The sequence below is a fragment of the Mustela lutreola genome, chromosome 10 (genome assembly GCF_030435805.1).
Source record: "Mustela lutreola isolate mMusLut2 chromosome 10, mMusLut2.pri, whole genome shotgun sequence".
Classification (NCBI taxonomy): domain Eukaryota; kingdom Metazoa; phylum Chordata; class Mammalia; order Carnivora; family Mustelidae; genus Mustela; species Mustela lutreola.
In genome coordinates, this window is record NC_081299.1 from 27559706 (window position 1) to 27579250 (window position 19545).

Sequence of the window (19545 nt, forward strand, 5' to 3'; positions counted from 1 at the left end):
GAAGACTGCCCCTCTTCTGCAGTCCTCCCCCCAGATCGTGAGTTTACAACAGAGGGGGCTCCGGCTGGGAGAGCATGTCCAGCTGGCAGAGCTTCTGTCACACGGGGTTAATGAATGTTGGGCTGGTGCTTGGAGCCGGGAGCAGGTCAGCCTTGCCCAGCCTGCCTGGAGGTTCTGCTGGCTCTGTGCTCTTCTGCACCAGAGCCTGCCCGGGAGATGTATTTTGTCCTGGCTCAACCTGCGCCTGCGCTCGCCTGCGTTTCCACCTGGGCTCCGCTTGTGCGCGCCATGTGTTGTGTGATCCATGTGTGCGGCCTGGGTCGTCTTCCTGCTCAGACTCTCAGCACCCCCCCCCCCTTCAGGGCCCCCCTTCCTGTGCTGGGGCTTGGGTGAGGGGGAGGCCTGCTTGGCGGGAGCCTCAGAGAGGAGGAGGGAAGAAAGGGGAGAGGAAATTGCAGACATAGCTGAAGGCGCGGCCTGAGGCCTGTGGGCTGGTGACCCCCCTGTCTGTCCAGGCTGGAGACCCCCCATCCCCAGTCCTGAGACTGGGTTCAAGCAGGGGGCAGATCTAGATGAAGAAAGGACAGACCCGCTTCCACGGAGATGGGAAAGGACTCCTGGGTGTCTTTGTGACTTTTGAGTCTGTTTTGTGAGCATGTGTGCAGGCATTTCTGCCTTTATTTGTATATTTGTGTGTGTCTTTCCTGTTTATCTGCTTGCGCACTGGGGGGAGGCGGTACCGCTGCGCGCAAACCCCTGCAGCTGCTGGTCAGCAAATGCTCCCTCCTGGGAATGGGGAGGACCTCCTGGGAATGGGGGTTCGGCGGGGAAACAGGACAGATACAAACCCCTGCCCTCATGGAGCTGGCTCCCGGCCGAGAGACAACTATTCCATGAAGAAGGTAGCCTCGGTGCTACTGAGGCTCGGGGCGATGGAGTGCACCTGCAGGCTGCTCTTCCAGCCCGAGGGAGGGGACACCCGAATCCTGCCGCGTGGGGCTCAGGGCGAGAGCGGGGGCAGGAGTCACCAGGCCTCGAAGCCAGAGGGCCTTGGGTCGCTTCTCTCCCGGGTGCAGCGGCTGGGGCGTGGGGATCCCTCCGCGGGCGACCTCGGACCTTACTGTCCATGTGGCGGGGAACCTGAGAGTCTGGGGGGTTAGGGTTAGCGTCACGGTTCCTGACAGACTTTGGAGAGACCCCGGTGCGGTCCCGGGACAGCACAGGCAGCCTCGGGGCGGGCATGGGAGCCCGGAGAGCGGCGAGGGCCGCAGCTGCGCTTGCAGGCGGCGCCCAGGGCTGGGTCTCCGAAGTGCCGCTGTCCAGGTGAGGCAGGGTCACCTTTCGAGGCGGTGTCAACAATTCCCGCCTTGTCTGAGGCTGTGAGGGAAAGAGGACGTAGGACCACTGCTTGGCGCAGGGCCGGAGCACCCGAGGGAAGCGTATATGGGGTGCAGGTTTTGGGGGGTGGTCAGAGTTGCCTTTGAGATCCATTCGAGATGTGCGTTAGATACCGGGGGGGGGGGGGGGGGGGGGAGGTGTCAGGCAGGGGACCCTGGGAGGAGTCGGGGCTGGACATGAATTTGGGAGCCCTCGGCACAGAAGATGGATGGAACTCCCCGGGAGTGGGTGAGATCATCTGTGGGGCTGGGAGGGAGGAGAAGCCGCTGAAGCCATAGCTCCGCTTGCGCAACCTTGAGGGCTCTCCTGGGGGAGGAGTCAGGAGATCGCGGGGGCGGGGGTGGGGTGGAGAAGGTGTGGGGAGACACCCTTGAGGTGGGAGGAAGAGTCGGCTGGGCAACACACTGAGCAGAGAGGTGGATGTGCGGCCAGAATCTAACCACTGGCCGTGGTATCAGTGGGTTTCCAAGGGCGCATGGGTTCACTGGAGGCCTTCCGTCCATGGGAACATTGGTGTGTGCTGCAGCTGTCCTTGGACTGACCTTGCCTCTTGAGGATGTTGGTCTGAGTCCCTAAGGTGCCCACCTGCATCTTCCCGAGGGGCCGCGTGCACGCCTCTCTGCATTCATGAGAGCATACCAGGTTTTGGATCCGTTAGTGTTCAGCTATTGCCGTGCTATGTGGACCTCTGGGTATGGCTGAGCTGCTGACACAGGTGTCTGTGCCTTGGTGTGTGACTCAGCCCTGGTGAAGCCGGTGGCCATGCTGAGCAGAGTGGCGGTTGAGATGCTTCCTAGTCCCTTCAGGGACTGGGGTGTAAGGGTACCCAGAGTGTTGCCTTCCTCTAGGGAGATGCATGGGGCCAAGCTAGGCTGGGTGGAAGGAATAGCAGCCTTGCCCTGGAGGGTTCTGAAGAAGCTGAGGGCTACTCCTGGAGGCCCTGGGGAATGTGCCTTTGGCCCAGGTGGGCCGTACCCAGAGCCCTCATGCCCTCCTGACCACTTGCCTGTCTGCTTTTCTGCCTGCCTCGCTCTGCCCCGCCTGCCCTCCTTGCCCGCCAGCCAGTCTGTAGGTGTTCCCAGCCACCTGCTTTCCGGTTGTGCTGGCTGGCATCTCTGCATATCTGTCACTCGCTTGCCTGGCTTGCATCCCATCTCTCTACCTGCTGATTTCCTCCCTGTCTGCCAGCCTTTGACCTGCTGCCCATCCACCTGCCCACTGGCTGGCTGCCTCTCTGCTCTCCTGTCAGCCTGTGAGACTAGAGATTTGTCACTTCGGGAGGCACAGAGAGTGATCCTAGGATGAAACTCAGGAAAGACAGATCTTTTTTATTTTTAAAATTTTTAAAAATATATTTATTTATTTGACACAGAGAGAGAGAGAGAGAGAGAGAGAGAGAACACAAGCAGGGGAAGCAGCAGAGGGAGAGGGAGAAGGAGGCTCTCCGCGGAGCAGGGAGCCCAGTGCAGGGCTTAATCCTAGGACCCTGGGATCACGACCTGAGCCGAAGGCAGAAGCTTAACCCATTGAGCCACCCAGGTGCCCCAAGACAGGTCTTTTTTAATGAAACAAGTTAAGACAGGTCTTTGATGGGAGTTCAGGGGGCTGAGGGATCCAGGGCCTCTGGGAGGGCTCTCAGGGGGGCTGGCATATTCAGGGCCCAATGCAAAACCCTACTCAGCAACCTTCCTCAGTGGTCAAGCTGGGGGTCTGTTACTGACACTACGGCCTCCCCACTGAGGGGTTCAGGGGCTGACTAGGTCTTAGATGGAGGGAAGAAGGCAACCCATTCATGGCCTCCTTGGACCTGCCCAGTCCTCTGAATACTCCTCAGCCCCGGGGACAGCTGCTGGGAAGAAGCCACAGTGAAATTTATAGAACAAACAATAAATGGATAGTGAGTGCCCTCCTGGCACCTGGTACTTGGTTGGCTACGTGCTACGTGCGCTTCACCTTCAGATCCTCCCAGTGACCCTGTGCAGTTTGTAACGGGACTGGGACTCCATCTAAGGCGGAGGGCAGCAAGGCTCCGGTGAAGCCTGAATTTTTGGTCACGTGGCTTTAAGGGGTGGGGCCTAGATTTGAACTTTAGAGCGTCTGCTCCCAACCAATCTTCCACTGGGCGGTTCTAGGTCACGGTTCCCCACCCAGTCAGACCCAAAGCTGCCTTTTCATGATACTCTGTATGGATCCTCTAATGCTCCTGAAGTGAAATTAATGCTAATATGCCCACCTCCATGTCTAATTAAAAATATAAAGAAAAGGTAATAGATATGGTCGAAGTAGTCACTCGCTTGGAACGTGACAGCTCCGAGTGCAGACTGGTGGTGGGACATTGCGGTCATGACCGTTTTGGAAATGGCGAGGAGCTCTTGGTAAAGTTCTGAATGACACGGGGTACAGATTCCCTCCACTTCACATGGTCGTTGCATTTCCCGAAGGTTCCATGTACATTATGTGTCCACCAGTCCTTTGTGTTTATGTATAAAAGGGAGTTAGATTCTTGGCTCTGGTCACTGTAAACATGTTTTCACTCACGTCGTGCAGGATGTAGAATGTGCCTTCCTTGTGGGGCTGTCTCTGGCTCCCACCCTCTGCCAGCGGCACCCTCATCATTCTGACGAACGCCTACATGGACATGCACAAAAGAAGCCTGCCCTCATCTGAGTAGGGAAGGCAGATAGAATCAATAATCAGACATATGGTGATCCTACGAGGCTGTGGTAAGTACAATGAAGAAACATAAAGTGGAAACCTTAAGGAGTTAGAGAACACCAGGTGTTCACGGACAGCCTCTCAGAGGTGACATTTTGAGCAGAGGGAAGTCAGGGAGGCAGCCATGCAAATAGCGAGGGGAAGAGCCTTCCAGAAGTAATAGCCCAGGCAATGGCCTTGAGGTGGAAGCCTGCTCAGCTCCCTTAGGATCAGCAAGGAGCCCAGTGTGCCTGGCACAGGAAGTGAGGAGGGGTGAGGGGCCCACAAGCTAGAGAGGAGGCCAGGTGCAGAACCTGGTTTGTGGACCTTTCCAAGCCACAGACCGACCTCTGGAAGTTATCCCGCATGGGACAGAAGCCATCAGAGGTGTGTAAGCAGGAGAGGGACAAACCCCACCTTGTAGCTGGCTCATTCTGGCTGCCATGTGGCCCCTGGGCGTTTGTAGGGGAAGGTGGGAGTAGGGAGGCTAGAAGCAAGAGTGGAGCGCTCAGGGTGGTCGCAGAGAGCTGTGGGAATGGTCAGATGCTGCCTGGCGGGGGACAGGATCAGCAGTGGGTTGGACATGGGCGGGAGGGAGCCGGGGGTGGGCAAGAAATCAGGACAAGCTTGGCTCTGAAGCCTGAATGACTGGGCCGAGACTCCATTTCCTTCCTTCCCCACTTGAGAGACTGGGCAGCTCCAGTGTGGCTTCTCTGAAACGGCTCTCCCTGAGGCCACGGGAGGCAGCTAAAACTGGTAGAAACTTCTCAGTTCCTGTTTGACTTCTCAGGCGCACGGGAGGCTGTTGATCCCCAAGCCCCCCACCCCCCACCTTTCTACTTTCCCCTTCCGTAGCTCCCAGGGCTCAGGAGAAAAACTGAAGAGCGATCTGACCCATTGAGGTCAAGAGACCACGCGTTCTGGTGTGTGCCGCGTGCACAGCCCATCCTAGGCGTAGACACGTGAGCAGGCCCGGCTGGGCCCCTGCCCTCGGATGGCTGCTTTCGTGTGGGTGACCGGTAAGGCTGACCCATGCGTGTGCCCAGGAGTCACCTGGGCACAGAAGGGAGGCCGATCGGGTGGGGGGATGGGGAGGAGGCGGGCGTGGCATCGAGTCCCAGGCACAGCAGCCGGTACAGCCAGAGTGCTGGGAGCAAGGGCACCCAGGACAGCTCCGCAGATGACATATGGGTCAAAGCCTGTGTAGACATGGAAGTGACCAGGGAGGTGGGGGCCGCTCGGCCATTGAGTCGGGGTGGTGTGAAGGTCGTGGCAAGGCGCCGGGGTGGCACTGAATGCCACAGAGCCCCAGGGCCACCTCACTCTTGCCGTGTGCACACTTGCCTGCGAAGGGGCTCCCGTGCATGGAGCTCTCTGCTCCTTCTGTGACCTGCGGCCGTGTGTGGGCTCCCACTCGCGTGAGTGGGTCTGTCAGGGCACCGTGGGGTGCTGAGCGAGGGGCCGGCCTACCTTCATCTTCACTGCTCCAGTGCTCCAGCTGAAATGTCTAAATTTAGACAAAGGAAGGAAGGAAAGAAGAAAGGAAGGAAGGAAGCCCTTTGGCTTCCTATGGAGGGGAGTGAGGGTGGTGACCAGTGCAGGAAAAGGTCTGCCTGGCCCTTCTTACCCCAGCTGCCCTAAATGGGCGTGGGGACACAGGGGCAGTCTCTGTCCGGCCAGGATCTTTGACCCCAAGATGGGGGTTTGGCAGGGAGAGAAGACTGATGCTCGGCTGGCCAGCTGCAGCCGCTCTCGGACACCTCCTGCCTGCCCCTGGGGCACTCAGGGGTGCGGGGTGCACTAATGGGTCTTCAGGAGAATGCCAGGTAGCTCTGTCCGCCCCCCACCCCCACCAAGGCAGTGGTGCTGGTTGGGCTGTGGGGTGGGGGGCTGTCAGAGGGGGCAGAGCCGAGAGCTGCGGGAAACCTGCCCTGGCTGGCAGGGGCAGGAGAGACAGAGACACAGAGACATACAGAACAGCAGGCCACACTGGCTCCAGGTCAGGAAGTTTTATTGCTGACATGCAGGAAGAGTCCCCATGTAGTACAAAAATATGTCTTTATACAAACTTTTTTGTGACTTTTTCTGTTTTGTTTCTTTACAACAGGACCTCTCAGTGTGTGACACCCAGTGAGGCAGGCCCAACCTCCTCTCATCTGCTTTGCCACGAACGTCATCAGACTCAGGGGCTGACCTTGGAGGGCCCAGCCTGTCTGATAAGGCTCTGCAGACCCCCGAGGGTATTGCTTTGAAAAGGAGGAGAAAGCCCACCCGTGGCAAGCAAGCCCAGAGAGTCCTGGCAGGCTGCTGGACAGGTACGCAGCCGAGACCCTCATGGGAGGACAGTCACAGGGGCTGGGAGCCCTAGGCCAGACTGCATTTCTACTCCCTTGGGAGACTTCTTTTTGAAATAAATATAGAAAAGAGGACATCCCCCGCCTCCACAGCACGGCACCCTGGCTCTTGGTGAATGGCCACCAACAGAGACAGAGTCTGGTGCTCAAGGGGACTAAGTGCTGGGCTCAGGCGGGCTCCCACAGACCCACTGAGGCAGAGGCATGAGGCGCCCAAGTGCTGGGATGGGGGCATGGGGAGGAGGGGGCATGGGCGGCCCTGCTACTGCTGGCAAGAGGTGGCCCCATTTTTTCCAGATGGGGAAACTGAGGCACAAGGAGGTTTGGGAACTTGCCCAAGTCACTCACAGTGAGTCAGCTTTTGGGGAGGGGGCAGCTCACACTCTGGGAAACAAGGTCACACAGGCCTCGGTCACCTCCCCACTGGGGAGCAAAAACAGGAAGGGCCTGAGGGCCCAGGGCTGCCTGGAGGGCAACACTCAGCCTTTCCAGGGGGGCCAGGGGGGCCAGGCCAGAGGAACGGTCTTTGCTCGGCACCGGGCAAGGCCAAGTCCAGTGAGGGAGAGTGGGAGGGAAGGGCATTCTGGTGAGAACAGTGTTTCTGGCAAGACGGGCATCCACTTCAAAATCTCGGCTCATAAAGGGCAGCAGGGCTGTTCTCAAGCCAGACAGGCCCCCCCAGTCCTTATAGCTCTCCCCACAAGCCCCACAGCCCCGAGGAAGGGCTCTGGCCAGGGTCTGCTGGAGAGACCCACATCCAGTATGAGGCAAGAACAGGAGGGGAGATGCCCCCACCACTCTGTGAACACAGAGGGGTGTGGGGAGCAACAGGGCATGTGAGCAGGGCCCACCTGTGCACAGTTGGCCCAGCGTCCCCTCCTCACCCGACCACCAGGCACCCCTTCGGCGTCTGTGTCAGCGTCACCTCGGTACCACGGTGTGGGGCGCAGAAAGAAACCAGGCTTAATGCGAGGGTACACAGCACCTCAGAAAAGCTACAGAGTGGGAGAAGGAGAACCAAGTCTAGAGAGGCCTCCCCATCACCAGAAACAGGAGGGACTGGTGGGCTGGAGGTGGAGGGGCCGGCAAGAAGGGGCTTCTGAGCCTGGGGGCCAGGAGGGGGCCCATCTGTGGGCAGTGGACTCCCTGCCGTCCAGCCAGGTCGGTGGGGGCGGGGGTGGGGAGCGGCCACTGGCCAAGCCACCTAGAGATGGGAGAGAAGTGGGTTTCAGTACAAAAATAAATATATCTGAATTCTGCTTAAGATGAGGTGAAGTTTTCCAAAGCTTGGACTGAGGGGCCTGGGGTCAGAAGGGGAGGGACGGACACAGACTGGGAGGGGGCCGGGGAGGGCCATGGGGGGTGGTGGGCGTTCATTCTGGGAGCCAGCAGCCGAGCTGGAGTTCAGCTTATCTGTCCTTGGGGGGTGGGGGGCAGCTGCCCTGGGCCAGTTGGCCGGGCTCCCTCCTCCTCCCTCTCACTCAGTCCGGAGACAGCATGGTTAAAGAGCCAGAGGTAGATTAAAACGTCATGATTAAAAGCAGATTAGTTATCTAGGCTTCTCAGATTAAAAAAACCAAACAATCAAGCGATCATTCCCAAGGTAGCTTTGTGGTCTGCTGAGCCCATGTGTGACCTGCGCTGTCCCTGCCCCATCGCAGCCGGTGGGGGGAGAGTCCGGGCCGCGGGCTGGGGGCCGGGAAGAGAGGGTGGGGGGGCGGCGCCCTGGCCAGGGGGCTACTTGCGCAGGTAGCGCTGTGCCAGGATGGCCGCGTCCAGGGGGTTCATGGGCTGCGCGTCGTGGCCCAGCCGCCGCACGGGGGGCACGCTGCCGAACTGCCGCTTGGGCCCCCAGCTCCGGGCCTCGTGTATGGAGCTCTTCTCCTCCGCCAGCAGCAGCTGCTGCCGCATGTAGTTCTCAAACTCATACTGGGAGCACTCCTCTGTCACCTTTGCCTTGGGAGAGACAGACACGAGGGGGCAGGGGCAGGAGGAGAGGGGAAGAGAGAGCGAGAGGGGGTGGGGTTGGAGAAGAGAGCAGGGAACCTGTGTCAGGTGACCTGGCTCCAGAGGCTGCCCTGGATGTGGGGCAGCCCTCCTGCCAGCCTGTACCTTGCCTGCTGCCTGGCCTGGGGTCACTCTAGCTGAAGCATAGGTCTGGGATCTGAGTGGATCCCACCCCACGCTCCTTTCCTAACCCACTGACCTTGGGGGAGGTTGCATGACCTTGGAAGCTTTGGCTTCCTGAACTGTGAAGAGGGGCAGTCATCTCCCCTCAGAGCTGTTCTTGACAGCCCTAGGGGTGGTGCAGCCCAGGCAGACAGCAGCGCCCTGGAGTGGCAGGTCCCCGCGCTCATCATCACAGGGTGGATCAGGGCTCTGCACTCAGACTTAGGGTCTGAGCTGTGTGACCAGGAAAATCACCATACCTCTCTGAACCTCAGAGGCACCACAGGCCTGTGGTGCAGAGGAACAGATGCACAGTGGGTGGCACCTAGGAAAGGGAGGTCTCAAGGGCACGGAGGCTCTGCCGAGGTCCCGAGGTGCCTCCTCCTGCTCCCACCTGCCCAGTACTGGCTGTGGAACTCTGGGGCCAGGGGATGAGGGGCAGGGCCAGGGAGGGAAGGTCCTCCTGGCACCCGACCCATGGCTCTGCTCTGTTCACCTAGCCTTGCCCTCCAGGGGGCACCCTAAGATCACCTGCCAGTTGCTGCCTGGGGCCCAAGTCCGCCCCCACCCCAGGCCCAGCACTTTCTCCAGTGCAGCGAGCAGGAAATGAGAGAAAACTGGGAGAAAATGAATCATCTGGAAAAGGAAGAGCAGAGAGGCTGAGAGAGACCCAGTGAGTCAGAGGTAGAGCAGTATGGCTGTGTAAAGGGCCAGGCCAGGGCAGAGGCCAGGCCAGGGCCAGGGCTCAGGCAGAAAGAGGAAGCTGAGAGAAGGCCAGGCTGGGCCCCTGCTTCCACGGCCCCACGGCCCAGGAGGAAAGGCACACCCCAGGCAGCTCTGACCTAGGGGACCCTGCAGCCTGCTCGGAGCTGTAACCTCTGTTCCTCCCCACCTCTGCCGTCCCTGGACACTGGTCCCTTGGGACCAGGTGACGACGGGTCTGACCACCTCAACTCACCTCCTGGGAGCTGTCTGCGTTGCTCATCTGGTCGTCGATATCAGGAACCACTTGCAAAGGCCCGCTCAGCGACGACAGGGACTGCCTGCAGGAAGGCAGACGAATTGGGCTGCCTCCCCAGGTCTGGCCCACGGGAGCTCCACAGCTTGGCTGGACTCAACAGATGGGGCTAGGTCCCAGCTCAACCCCCTCTTGACATGAATGACTCTGCTTTCTTATCTGATCATGGGGACATTTCTACCTCACAGGCTGTGGTGGAAAATCAGTGACGTAATTAATGTCAATCCCAGAGGTGGCATCACCCTGCACTCAGGGGATGCTCCACCCCGAGCTCTGGGAGCGCCCTGCCCCTCTCGCCCGCGGGACAATCTGGAAATCAGACTCTGGCGGGCAAAGAAACGGGCCCGCCCTCAGGCCGCTTGTCTGAGTGGGAGGGGCAGGGCCTCAGCTGGGCTCCTGCCCACTTACCAAGATGCGATGATGGCACTGAGGGCCTCCAGGACATCTACGGCAGCAAGGCGCTGCTGGGGGTCGAGGACCAGCAGCTTCCGGATGAGACACACGGTGTTCTCAGACACGCGCCCGTCCCTGATGCAGAACAAGGAGAGGGCTCCGGTGGCGCAGGCTGGGTGGGCTCGCTCCAACCCACCGCCCCAGCCCAGGGAGTGCCACTCACTCAGGGATGGTGTACTCTGCGGCCTTGATCTTGCGGAAGAGCTCCTGGGGGATGCTGTCGTAGAAGGGGAACTGGCCGTACAGCATGGTGAAGAGCACCACGCCCAGGGCCCACATGTCGCTCGGCTTGCCCCGGTACGGCCGGCCTGCGGGGGCACACAGACACATGCACGCTCAGCCCAGGCCCGGGGAAGGGCTAGGCCCTGGGCTTCCCTTGGCTTCCCAGCCACGTGCCTGACCCTACCCACAGGGCCCACCCCCGACCCCCTGCACTTTCAGGAGGACGCCCCATCTCGCCCCATCTCGGAGTGACACCGAGGTGAAGGGACTATACTTGGCCTTGTGCAGGCCACGCCCCTGATTACCAGCTCTGCTCTGCCAGACAGCAAATTTGTGGGGGCTGGGCCTGGGACTACAGCCCCGGCAAGCAGCTCACGGAGCGGGTGGCCAGGAACGCCTGTGTGGAACACTGAGCTAACCGGCTCTGGGCCCGTTGGGCACTTCTGCCCCAATCCCTAGCCCCTCGCCCCAGAGCACTTGGCCCCGTCCGGGAGGATCCCCTCCCCTGCTCACTTCCTATCTCCCCCACAAGGAGGTAAGCTCTAATGCAGGCACCGCCCTGCCTGGTGCAGGGCCGAGCCCCGGGGCCCAGCACGGACTCCAGTATTTGCTAGAGGAGTGAGTATCTGTGACTGTGAACTCGTCGTGCGGTTTCCCTCCCTGCAGAACAGAAGGGAGTGAGCACTTAAGCAAGCGCTGAACACCACGCTGTGACAGCCCTGGAAGAGATGCTTTCATTTCATTATGTCTCCACCAAACTCCGGGAATTAGATATATTCTCTTTTTCCAAAATGAGGCACAGGGATGTCACCTGTCCCACACCACATGGTTGACGGGGAAGCCCAGCTCCTCCCACTCTCCTCCCACTCTGACGGGCAGGCCGCCACCCACCATCCAGGCTAGAGCTCCTCTGGTATGCCGGCCACCGCCTGGCCTCTTCCCGAAAACACAGGACAGCACGACAAGCCTTTCGAAATCCCCCGCCTGCCCTGTCCCTGGGAAAGCAGGCTCAGCAGAGCCCAGATCCCAGAATGGGACTCCATGCCCCATGCAAGTGGGAGAGCTGCTGCTGGGCACCAGGCAGTGCCTGGACAACTGGGATCCCTCCTCTGGGTCCTGAAGCCGCGTGGGTGGCGACAGATGCCTTTGGGGTAAGGGATCCTGGTTCTGGAGGGCTTTCCAGGCCCACTGAAGGTCAAGCAGCATAACCAGGTGCATGGAAGTATCCTTATAGACCTCGGCCTGTGCCTCCAGAAGGTACCATGGGCCTCCATGACCTAGCCCATTACTTCGTCTGTGAAATGGGGCCGGGACGCTGACCTCACATGGCTGCTTGGGGAGTGAGCTGCTTTTTGCCCTGGCTGCTGCAGTAGGCGATTTTGTGGAGATGAGCCCCTGCTAAGCTTTCTCCAAGGCTGCATCACCCTGGCCCTTTTCCAACCCCCAGTGCCAAAGAGCAGCGTGGGTGACTTTGTGCAGCTGACCCCAGGGTGACCCTGTTGCCCCGGACCCTGCTCTGCCACGTGGGGTCATCACTAGCGTCTGCTGGGCCACGACTCTTCGTGGCGACAGCTGTGGGCGGTTCCTGCCGAGATGCCCAGGACAGAACCAGGGGCCAAGGCGGCCTGGGCTCCATCAGCTTGAGCCTCAGGACTTCCGCCCGGAGCTGGAGAGGCTCTTCTAGTAGATAAGCCACCCCAGGAGCTCTGCCTGGGTAGACCTTTCCCTGAGCTTTGGCTTCTGAGGGGACAGAACTTCAAGGCTTCTTTTCCATAACAATAACCCAGCTACCGTTTACTATCCACCCTTCCATAACAATAACCCAGCTACCCTTTACTATCCACCCTTCCATAACAATAACCCAGCTACCGTTTACTATCCACCCTTCCATAACAATAACCCAGCTACCGTTTACTATCCACCCTTCCATAACAATAACCCAGCTACCATTTACTATCCACCCAGCAGGTTCAAGGCCTTCTTTAGCCCCACAGGACCTCAGGAAGCAGGGACTGCTGTTACCTCTGCTTTATAGATATGAAACTCGGGGCCCAGAGAAGTCAGTAACTTTTTCAGGGGGACACAGTTATTAATCAGACTATAAACTCTACGCGGGCAAGGTCAGGTTTGCCTTTCCACAGCTCCAGGCCGGATGCCCGAGGCTGTGCTTGGAGCACAGAGTGAACCAAGGGGCAGACCTCACCTCCAGCCTGGGCGGGACCTGTCATTATCATCCTGCGTCAACCTCTTCACCTTGGGGGGAGGCGGGCAGCAGTGCATCCCACTTGTAACCTGGGGGGCAACTGGGGCTCAGAGAAGGGGGATGAAGGTCAGAATGAGACTTGCATTTCTACTCTACGGATCTAGGACTCTCTTGGAAGCAGTGGGTTCGCCTGTTTCATCCTCTAAGGCCGGCCTGAAGCTGGAGGAGCCAGAGTGGGGCCCACCTGGGGGTGCGCACAGCCACGGGTCTCACCTCGCGGGCCTACACCGAGGCAGGAGCCTGGTGCAATGTCCTGGCTCTGTCACACAGAGGAATGCTTTGGGGAATCTCATGGAGGCTGTCGGGGCTGGGCCAGTCCCTGGGAAGTGGGGGGTGCAGCCCTGGTTCCTGGCTCCCTCTAGTAGAGGCCATGGGGACTCCAACCCAAACTTCAAGGTCCTGGGAGGTGGCAGCATGGCTGGGGAGAGGCCCGGCCCTGGCGCAGAAGCATCCACCAGGGGAGACCTCCAAGGTGTGGTCACACTCCGGCCAGTTACGGCAGCCTGTTCCTTGCATGCACGTGCTGCCTGGGAGAGATGGGTCTGTCGCTGTGCGCAGGGGTGCAGGAGTGTGTGCCGGGGATGGTGGCCCCGGGGGCACCCTGAAACCTCCATGTGGAAGAGGTGGGAGCAGACGTGAAGCCCTCGGTTCCTGAAGGATCAGGACAGAAAGACCCAATTTGGCAAAGGACATCGGGAAAGAAGAGAAAGAGTCCCAGGGAACATGGGCTTGGGCAGGAGGCTGGCCGGGGCACAAGCCCCAGTTCTCCTGTCTAGTGTTCGCATGACAGAGGGACTTCGAAACTTTACCTCGCAGGGTAAAGTTGCGGTCTGGAGCAGGTGACGTGGTCACGCACTCCACACAGGGCTCGGCACTGAGCCATAGGATCAGTGGGTAATCAGGGTGTAACTGGGTTTTTTATTTCGTGTGCTGGCTGTTTCGGCCCCACTAGAAAATCAGCTCAGTGTTCATGGAAGCGGGGATGTCTGCATGCCTGTTCACGGCTGTATCGGAAGTGTCTAAACAGGGCCACCTATCCGGTAGGCCCTTGGTAAATTCAGGCCAGTGGGAGGGAGGGGGAAGGAAGGAGCTTATGAAGGAACAGCAGGAAGGAAGAGGTGTCCTTGTCAAGGTGGCAAAGCCAGTGAAGACCTGCTCAGGGCTTCCTCTCGCACTTGAAACAAGTGATGACATTCTCCCCGGGGCTTCCCTCAGGCCTTGCTAGTCTGGCCGCTGCCCACCTCTCCGGCCCCACCTTGAACCAGGCTCCCAGTCTGAGCAGCAGCCACAGCTGGCTGTGCGGCCTTGGCCCAGTCACTCCCCCTCCAGTCCTTATCTGTCCTGGCAATCACAGCTCAAAGGTCACTTCCTCAGGCAAGTCCTTCAAGTGCCCATCGTTCACACTCACAGAAATAATCTCAGAGTCATTAACCCAGCACTGGGGTGAGGATCCCCATCTTCCTCTCCACGTGACCCCATATTCTGTACACAGACGGCCCCACAGCCCCAGCACCTAGGCCAGGGCTCCCCCTACCCCAGGACACGCTCTGCTGAAGGAAGGAGCCTCTGTGAAGCCCAGCAGGACATCGCCCTTGGGGCCCGCTGACTGGCACTACGCACATACCGCTGAGCACGTCTGGGCTGATGTAGGCAGGGCTCCCTCTCTGGTCCTTCAGCAGGTCCCCCTCGCTCACGAGATGCTTCCCGAGGCAGAAGTTGGTGATGGTTATCCGATGCGTCCTGGGAGCAGGGGACAGAGCATGAACAAACGTTGTGTCTGTACCCATGGGCACCCAGCTGCCCTCGCTCCTGCCCAGGGAGCAAAGGAATCACACCCACATCCTTTTCTGCTCCCCGGGCTCTGCTGCCTTCCCCCGTGGCTGCATGAACGGTGCCATCAAGGGCGCTGATGCTGGCCGTGCCCCCTTGCTTGCCACCTGCTCCGCTGTCCCCTCAGCACGTGGGCTCCGAGAACTGAGTGACTATGACCCAGGGAGTGCTCCAGAGGGGCTCCCCGGCAACTGCCATCTGGGCTGAGCCTCGGGGCTAAGGCTTAGGACTCAGGATGACAAACCATCTCATAGAACATCAACATCTGGAATGACGAGATCTGGTTTGGCTCCCTCATTTACACAGAGTGAAAAGGAAGTTCGGCAGGGCTCTGAAGTCCATCTATGGGGGCCACTTTTGTCCCCCTCGGTCGATCCATATGGTCATCACCGTGATCACTGTCAATCAGCATCCCAAATAGTACAAAAAAATGAATGCTCACAGAGACTTAACAGGTGCAGCCCGTGGCTTATGGGTCTGATGTGGACTATTTACATTCGCCCCTCACGAAAGCCTAGGAGGGAGGCTTCCTCCCTGCCCCAGTTTCCCAGGTGATGCAGTGAAGGTGATGAGGAAGTAAACAGAGAAATGAAGGAACTCGCTCAGGGTCCTGCAGCTGGTGAGCAGGACCGAAGTCAGGGTCTACTCTGACCCCAGAGCCTGCGCTCTGGATGGACACTGACCGGTACTGTCAGGGGCACTCGCAGTGCCCGGCCCCCGAATTTCTCTTCAGTTCCAGCAAAGCTAACTCAGCCCTTGTCTTGTGTTTCAGACTCTCCTTTGACCTGGAAAACCACAGCCTCCCTCATCTGAGAGTCATGGGTGAGAGCGGCTTAGGGTTTGGATCCTTTAAGGAAGCTCACAGTGTGCACAAAAGGAAGACACATTACTCCACACCTGGGCGGTGGGGGTAGGCAGGCCCCTCCAAGAGGCCTCATCGGGGAGAGCCAGTGAGGCAGGGTGCCTCTCTACCCACAGAGGGCAGGGGTCACCCGCCCTGCTCCTTGTCAGCTGGCTGGGCAGAGAAGCAGGGGGATGGCAGGAAGGGCAGCCCGGTGAGCGGCCTCCCGCTGCCTCTCACTGGCTGAACCTCCAGGGTGAAGAGGGGGTCGGCTCTCTGAGGTACAGGGTGTATGGGGCTGAGTGTGGAATTCCCCAGGAGCTGTGACTGACAGGCTCTGCGAGCCCTTAGCTATCTCGGGGAATTCTGCTGGCAAAGGGCTTGGTACAAAACAAAGGTTAGTTTGTCCTCTGCATTCCAAATGGAAACCTCAACTCTCTCTTTGCATACAGGCCTGCCCTGTCAGATGCCACAGAAATCTGCCTGGTGGCCCCCAGGGCAGCTAGGGTCTGAAAGTGCAGGCAAAGGGTCTGGCCAAGGAAACCATGTCAGAAGTGGATCGCTCCAGCTCTGAGCCGCCATGCCACAGCCCTGAATGTGGGACTGTGCATCCCCAAGGTCCACGGTCCGTCCCCCACCTCAGATGGCTGCCATGGCTGGTGGTGTGTCTTGCACGGGTGCCCTGAGGCACGAGACACTGGGAGAAGACCGCTCAGGGCAGGGTCCGGGGGGCTCAGGAGTTGGATTTCCAGGTCCCAGGCCCAGCTCTGCCATTCCATGGCTGTGTGACCCGGAATGCAGAGGACAAACTAACCTTTGTTTTGTACCAAGCCCTATGCCAGCAGAATTCCCCGAGATAGCTAAGGGCTGGCAGAGGCTGTCGGTCACAGCTCCTGCGGAATTCCAGAGCCTCATTTAATCTCTTATTAAATCTGTTTCCTCATCTGTCAAACGGAGTATATTGGCACCCAGTTCCCAGGACTGTGTAAGAAAGTGACAAGAAGACAACCCCGCGGAAGGCAACGAGCCGGGGGCCTGGCAACTAGGAACTAACTGCTAACGGCTGTCTTGGGTTAGCCTCTCCTCCTCAGATGGTGGGCACAGCTGGCTAGGGCTGGTAATGGGAGAGCCCAGAAAAGACCCCATCTGAGGCAGCATGTGAGGGGAGCCATGCTGTGGCCATGGGCCCCGGAGCAAGCAGGCCAGCTGGACCCGGGCTGGGCTGGGGGGCTCTAGGACACTGTGTGTGGCTGGGCGGCGGGCGGCAGGGACGAGCTGGCCCACACTGCCGAGGATCCTGGAGGCTATCCCACAGGAAACCACATGGTCAGCCCCGAGACCTCCCGAAGCTTGGCCGTGCGCCCCTGCCCTGCCACTACCACCCAAGTTGGTGGGTGGTACCCAGCTCCCTGGGAGCCCCAGACCCCCCCCAGGCTCATTCCGGCAGCAAGGGCAGTGGGGTGAAGGGAGGCAGTTCTGCGTCAGCAGGATCCGCTGGGCCTGAGTCACTCTTCAGTTATGGCCCTTTGGGCTGCCTGCGTTTTTCTCCTTTTCTAGGAACTTGGTGTGCAACTTGCTTACCCAAAAAGAAAGGAGGAAGGAGAAAGAACCCACGGCAGACCTCATATAACCCCAAAAGGGTATTTCAGGTTTCAACCCTTGCCTTTTCTCCCAAGCGGGGTGAACTCATGACAGCCGCCCCGCAAACACTTCTCCCTGCTTCCTCCCCTGGGGCCACTCAGTTCTGCGAGGGACAGAGGCGGCCTCCTAAGGACTCTGCAACTGGAGTCAGGGCCCAGCCCGGCGGGGGCTGGATCTCCTCCAGGTCAGCCTTCTGACTCTGCCCAGGTGCGAGCGGGAAGGGAGGGGTGTGCCTGTAGACACCACGATGCAGGGTGTGGTGTTCGTACTTGGCCCCTTGGTGCTGGGCACCGCGGCACACTGCCCCCTCCCGGAGCACCATGAGTCAAGCGAGAGAGCTGGCCAGAACCGCCATCGGTCCCAAAACCCCAAAAAGGGCATCATCAGATGAGAGGCAATGCAGCCAAGACAAAGGGTCCGAGGGAGGCCCTGGGGCTCCTCAGTCTGAGGAAAACATACAGGGGTGCACACGCACATACAGACAGACAGACACACACAGGGAGGAGCTGGTATAGCCCCACGACCGGTACTCAAGAGAGGCTGGGCTTTCCAACTACATTCCTATGACAAAAGTGGCTTGGTAAAGTTGGGGGGAGCAGAAGCTGGGAGCAGACCCTCCAAGGATGCACAGAGGCCTGGAACACTTCTGTGGCTGGCAGTGCAGGAGCCCACATGTGCGCTCCCATGGGCACCCCTGGGCCACAGAGAGCCAGTGCAGGGAAGGCCGCAGAGGACATGGGCTCCGCAGCCAGATGCACTTAGGTGGTCCCAAAGATATGCCCCTTTGTGTGCGCAGCGAGCCTGCCGTCCAGAGCAGGACGGTACTAGGCCAGCGTCCCACAGAAGACCAGGACAGGGAGGCTGCGGAAGACCACATGCTCTCCGGGCTGGGGCCAGGGCCCTCCTGCACTCACCACGGGCGCCCTCAGCAGCCACTCAACCCCCAGCAGGCCTCATCTCCCGGGGAAGAGAGCCACGGCCTGTCGAGTATGGGGTGCACTTATGCTGGGCCCAGTCCCGGGAGACAGTTCCACGCCTCAGGCCCGTCTCTGCAGGGAGGCTTAACTACCTGCACTTCCACAGGTGAGGATACGGAAGCTCGGAGAACTGCCTGTTACCACAGCAGCCTCTCACTACACGGATCAGTCAACCAACCAAAACATGATCAAACGAACTCCCATCGTCTCGCGGGGAATGCAGAGGCCGTGCCGGGCTGTGACCCAGGTGACCCCCAAGCTTCTCCAGCCCTCTGACTCGACCCGTCAGAGGTTCCAGCAGCTCTGGAACTTTGGCTCTCTTCCCTCCTCCCTGAGGAGCATGACAGGGTCAGGTTTTCATGGCTTCACTTTCTCTAGCTGGCCAGACTTTACTCATCCTTTAGGGAACTGACTCAGATGGCCAGAGTCTCTGCCCTCCTCCCGGGGCCCCCAGCCAGTGCTCTTGGGTTGGTGGCCCATTGCACGGTGATGCCAGGAAACTGTCCGTCTGTGGCATCAGGGCTGGGTGGTGGTGGCAGAAGGGCGGTGACCTTCCCATGGCATTGGGGGCGGGGGAGATCTGGTCCACCCATGCCCTTCCCCAGGGGCCTATCTCCCTGCAGCTTTTCCTCCTGTGACTGCTGTGGCTCCAGCCATTTCCCAGGGACAGCAGGTCCCCTCCTGAGTGGGTGACCAGGTGCTTGCCATTTGTGAGCCCCCTGATCCACTTCAACACCTGGAGGTGAGGGGGTGGCAAGGGTGAGAGGTCAAGCGAGGGCAGGAGAGGCAGCAGACCTGTTGGACCCCTATGAGGCTGGAGCCTCTCCACCTGGACAGGAGGGTGACAGCTTGTGGCCCAGGCCTTGAGTGATCTCTCCCCGCCACTGATGGACCAAGGGTGCTAGTGTGAGCTGCCCAGACTCCTTCTAAGATCGAGGCACCTTTTCCCTGCTGCAGAGAGTGATGGCTTCTGACTGTTCGTAGCTGCATCCTTTTCCAGAAAGCCCCTGAGCCAAAGGAAGCTGCCCCAGCTATGGCTAGCCCACCTTGTCCTGGGCACAGGCTGTATTCTGAGGCTGGTCACAGTGGGCATCCAGGGCCATGCGCCCCCCCTGCCTCGGCTGGGACATCTGAGGGCCCCCTGGCTCTCGAGTTTTCCAGGCTGAGGCCCCGCCGTGACTGTACCACAGCTCGACTTCTCCCTCTGTCCAATCTTGCCCTTTGCCCGAAGAGCTCTTCCTAGGAAACCTTATGCACACACACCTCAGAGTCTATTTCCTGGGAATCCGACCTACAATGAGGCCTCTTTTTGCTCATCTGTCATTCCTTCACTCGTTTCTCCATTTTTTACAGTCATTTACTGAGCACCCACTAGACCCAACAAATGAATGGCCCAAGGAGGATCCCTGGAATCCTTCCTGAGCTCCCTTTTTGTGGCTGGTGGCCTTTAAGACTCCCCTTCTTGGGGCGCCTGGGTAGCTCAGTGGGTTAAAGCCTCTGAGTTCAGCTCAGGTCATGATCCCAGGGTCCTGGGATCGAGCCCCGCATCGGACTCTCTGCTCAGGAGGGATCCTGCTTCCCCCTCCCTCTCTGTCTGCTTCTCTGCCTACTTATGATTTCTGTCAAATAAATAAATAAAATCTTAAAAAACCAAAATTTAGGGAAAAAAAAAAAGACTCCCTTTC

The 19545-nt window shown here is 59.3% G+C and overlaps 1 protein-coding gene and 1 long non-coding RNA gene across 5 annotated transcripts in view; both read right to left on the reverse strand.

The window, feature by feature from the left end:
* Window positions 1-6086: 6086 nt before the first annotated feature.
* STK40 (serine/threonine kinase 40) overlaps window positions 6087-19545 on the reverse strand; it is a 40743-nt gene continuing 27284 nt past the window's right edge. For 3 of the 4 annotated variants that reach the window (XM_059136174.1, XM_059136176.1, XM_059136173.1), the window contains 6 exons: window positions 14704-14799; window positions 14196-14311; window positions 10250-10394; window positions 10042-10161; window positions 9574-9658; window positions 6087-8402 (listed from right to left, as the gene is read on the reverse strand). In XM_059136174.1, the coding sequence (XP_058992157.1) occupies window positions 8184-8402; window positions 9574-9658; window positions 10042-10161; window positions 10250-10394; window positions 14196-14311; window positions 14704-14799 (781 nt within the window). In that variant the 3' untranslated portion in view covers window positions 6087-8183. The remainder of the gene's footprint in view (window positions 8403-9573; window positions 9659-10041; window positions 10162-10249; window positions 10395-14195; window positions 14312-14703; window positions 14800-19545) is intronic. The other variant, XM_059136175.1, reaches the window with a different exon arrangement.
* Window positions 12064-13643, reverse strand: LOC131809273 (uncharacterized). Its single transcript, XR_009345101.1, has 2 exons — window positions 12785-13643; window positions 12064-12611 (listed from the first exon to the last, which is right to left on the reverse strand). It is a non-coding gene; the product is annotated as an uncharacterized LOC131809273 (long non-coding RNA).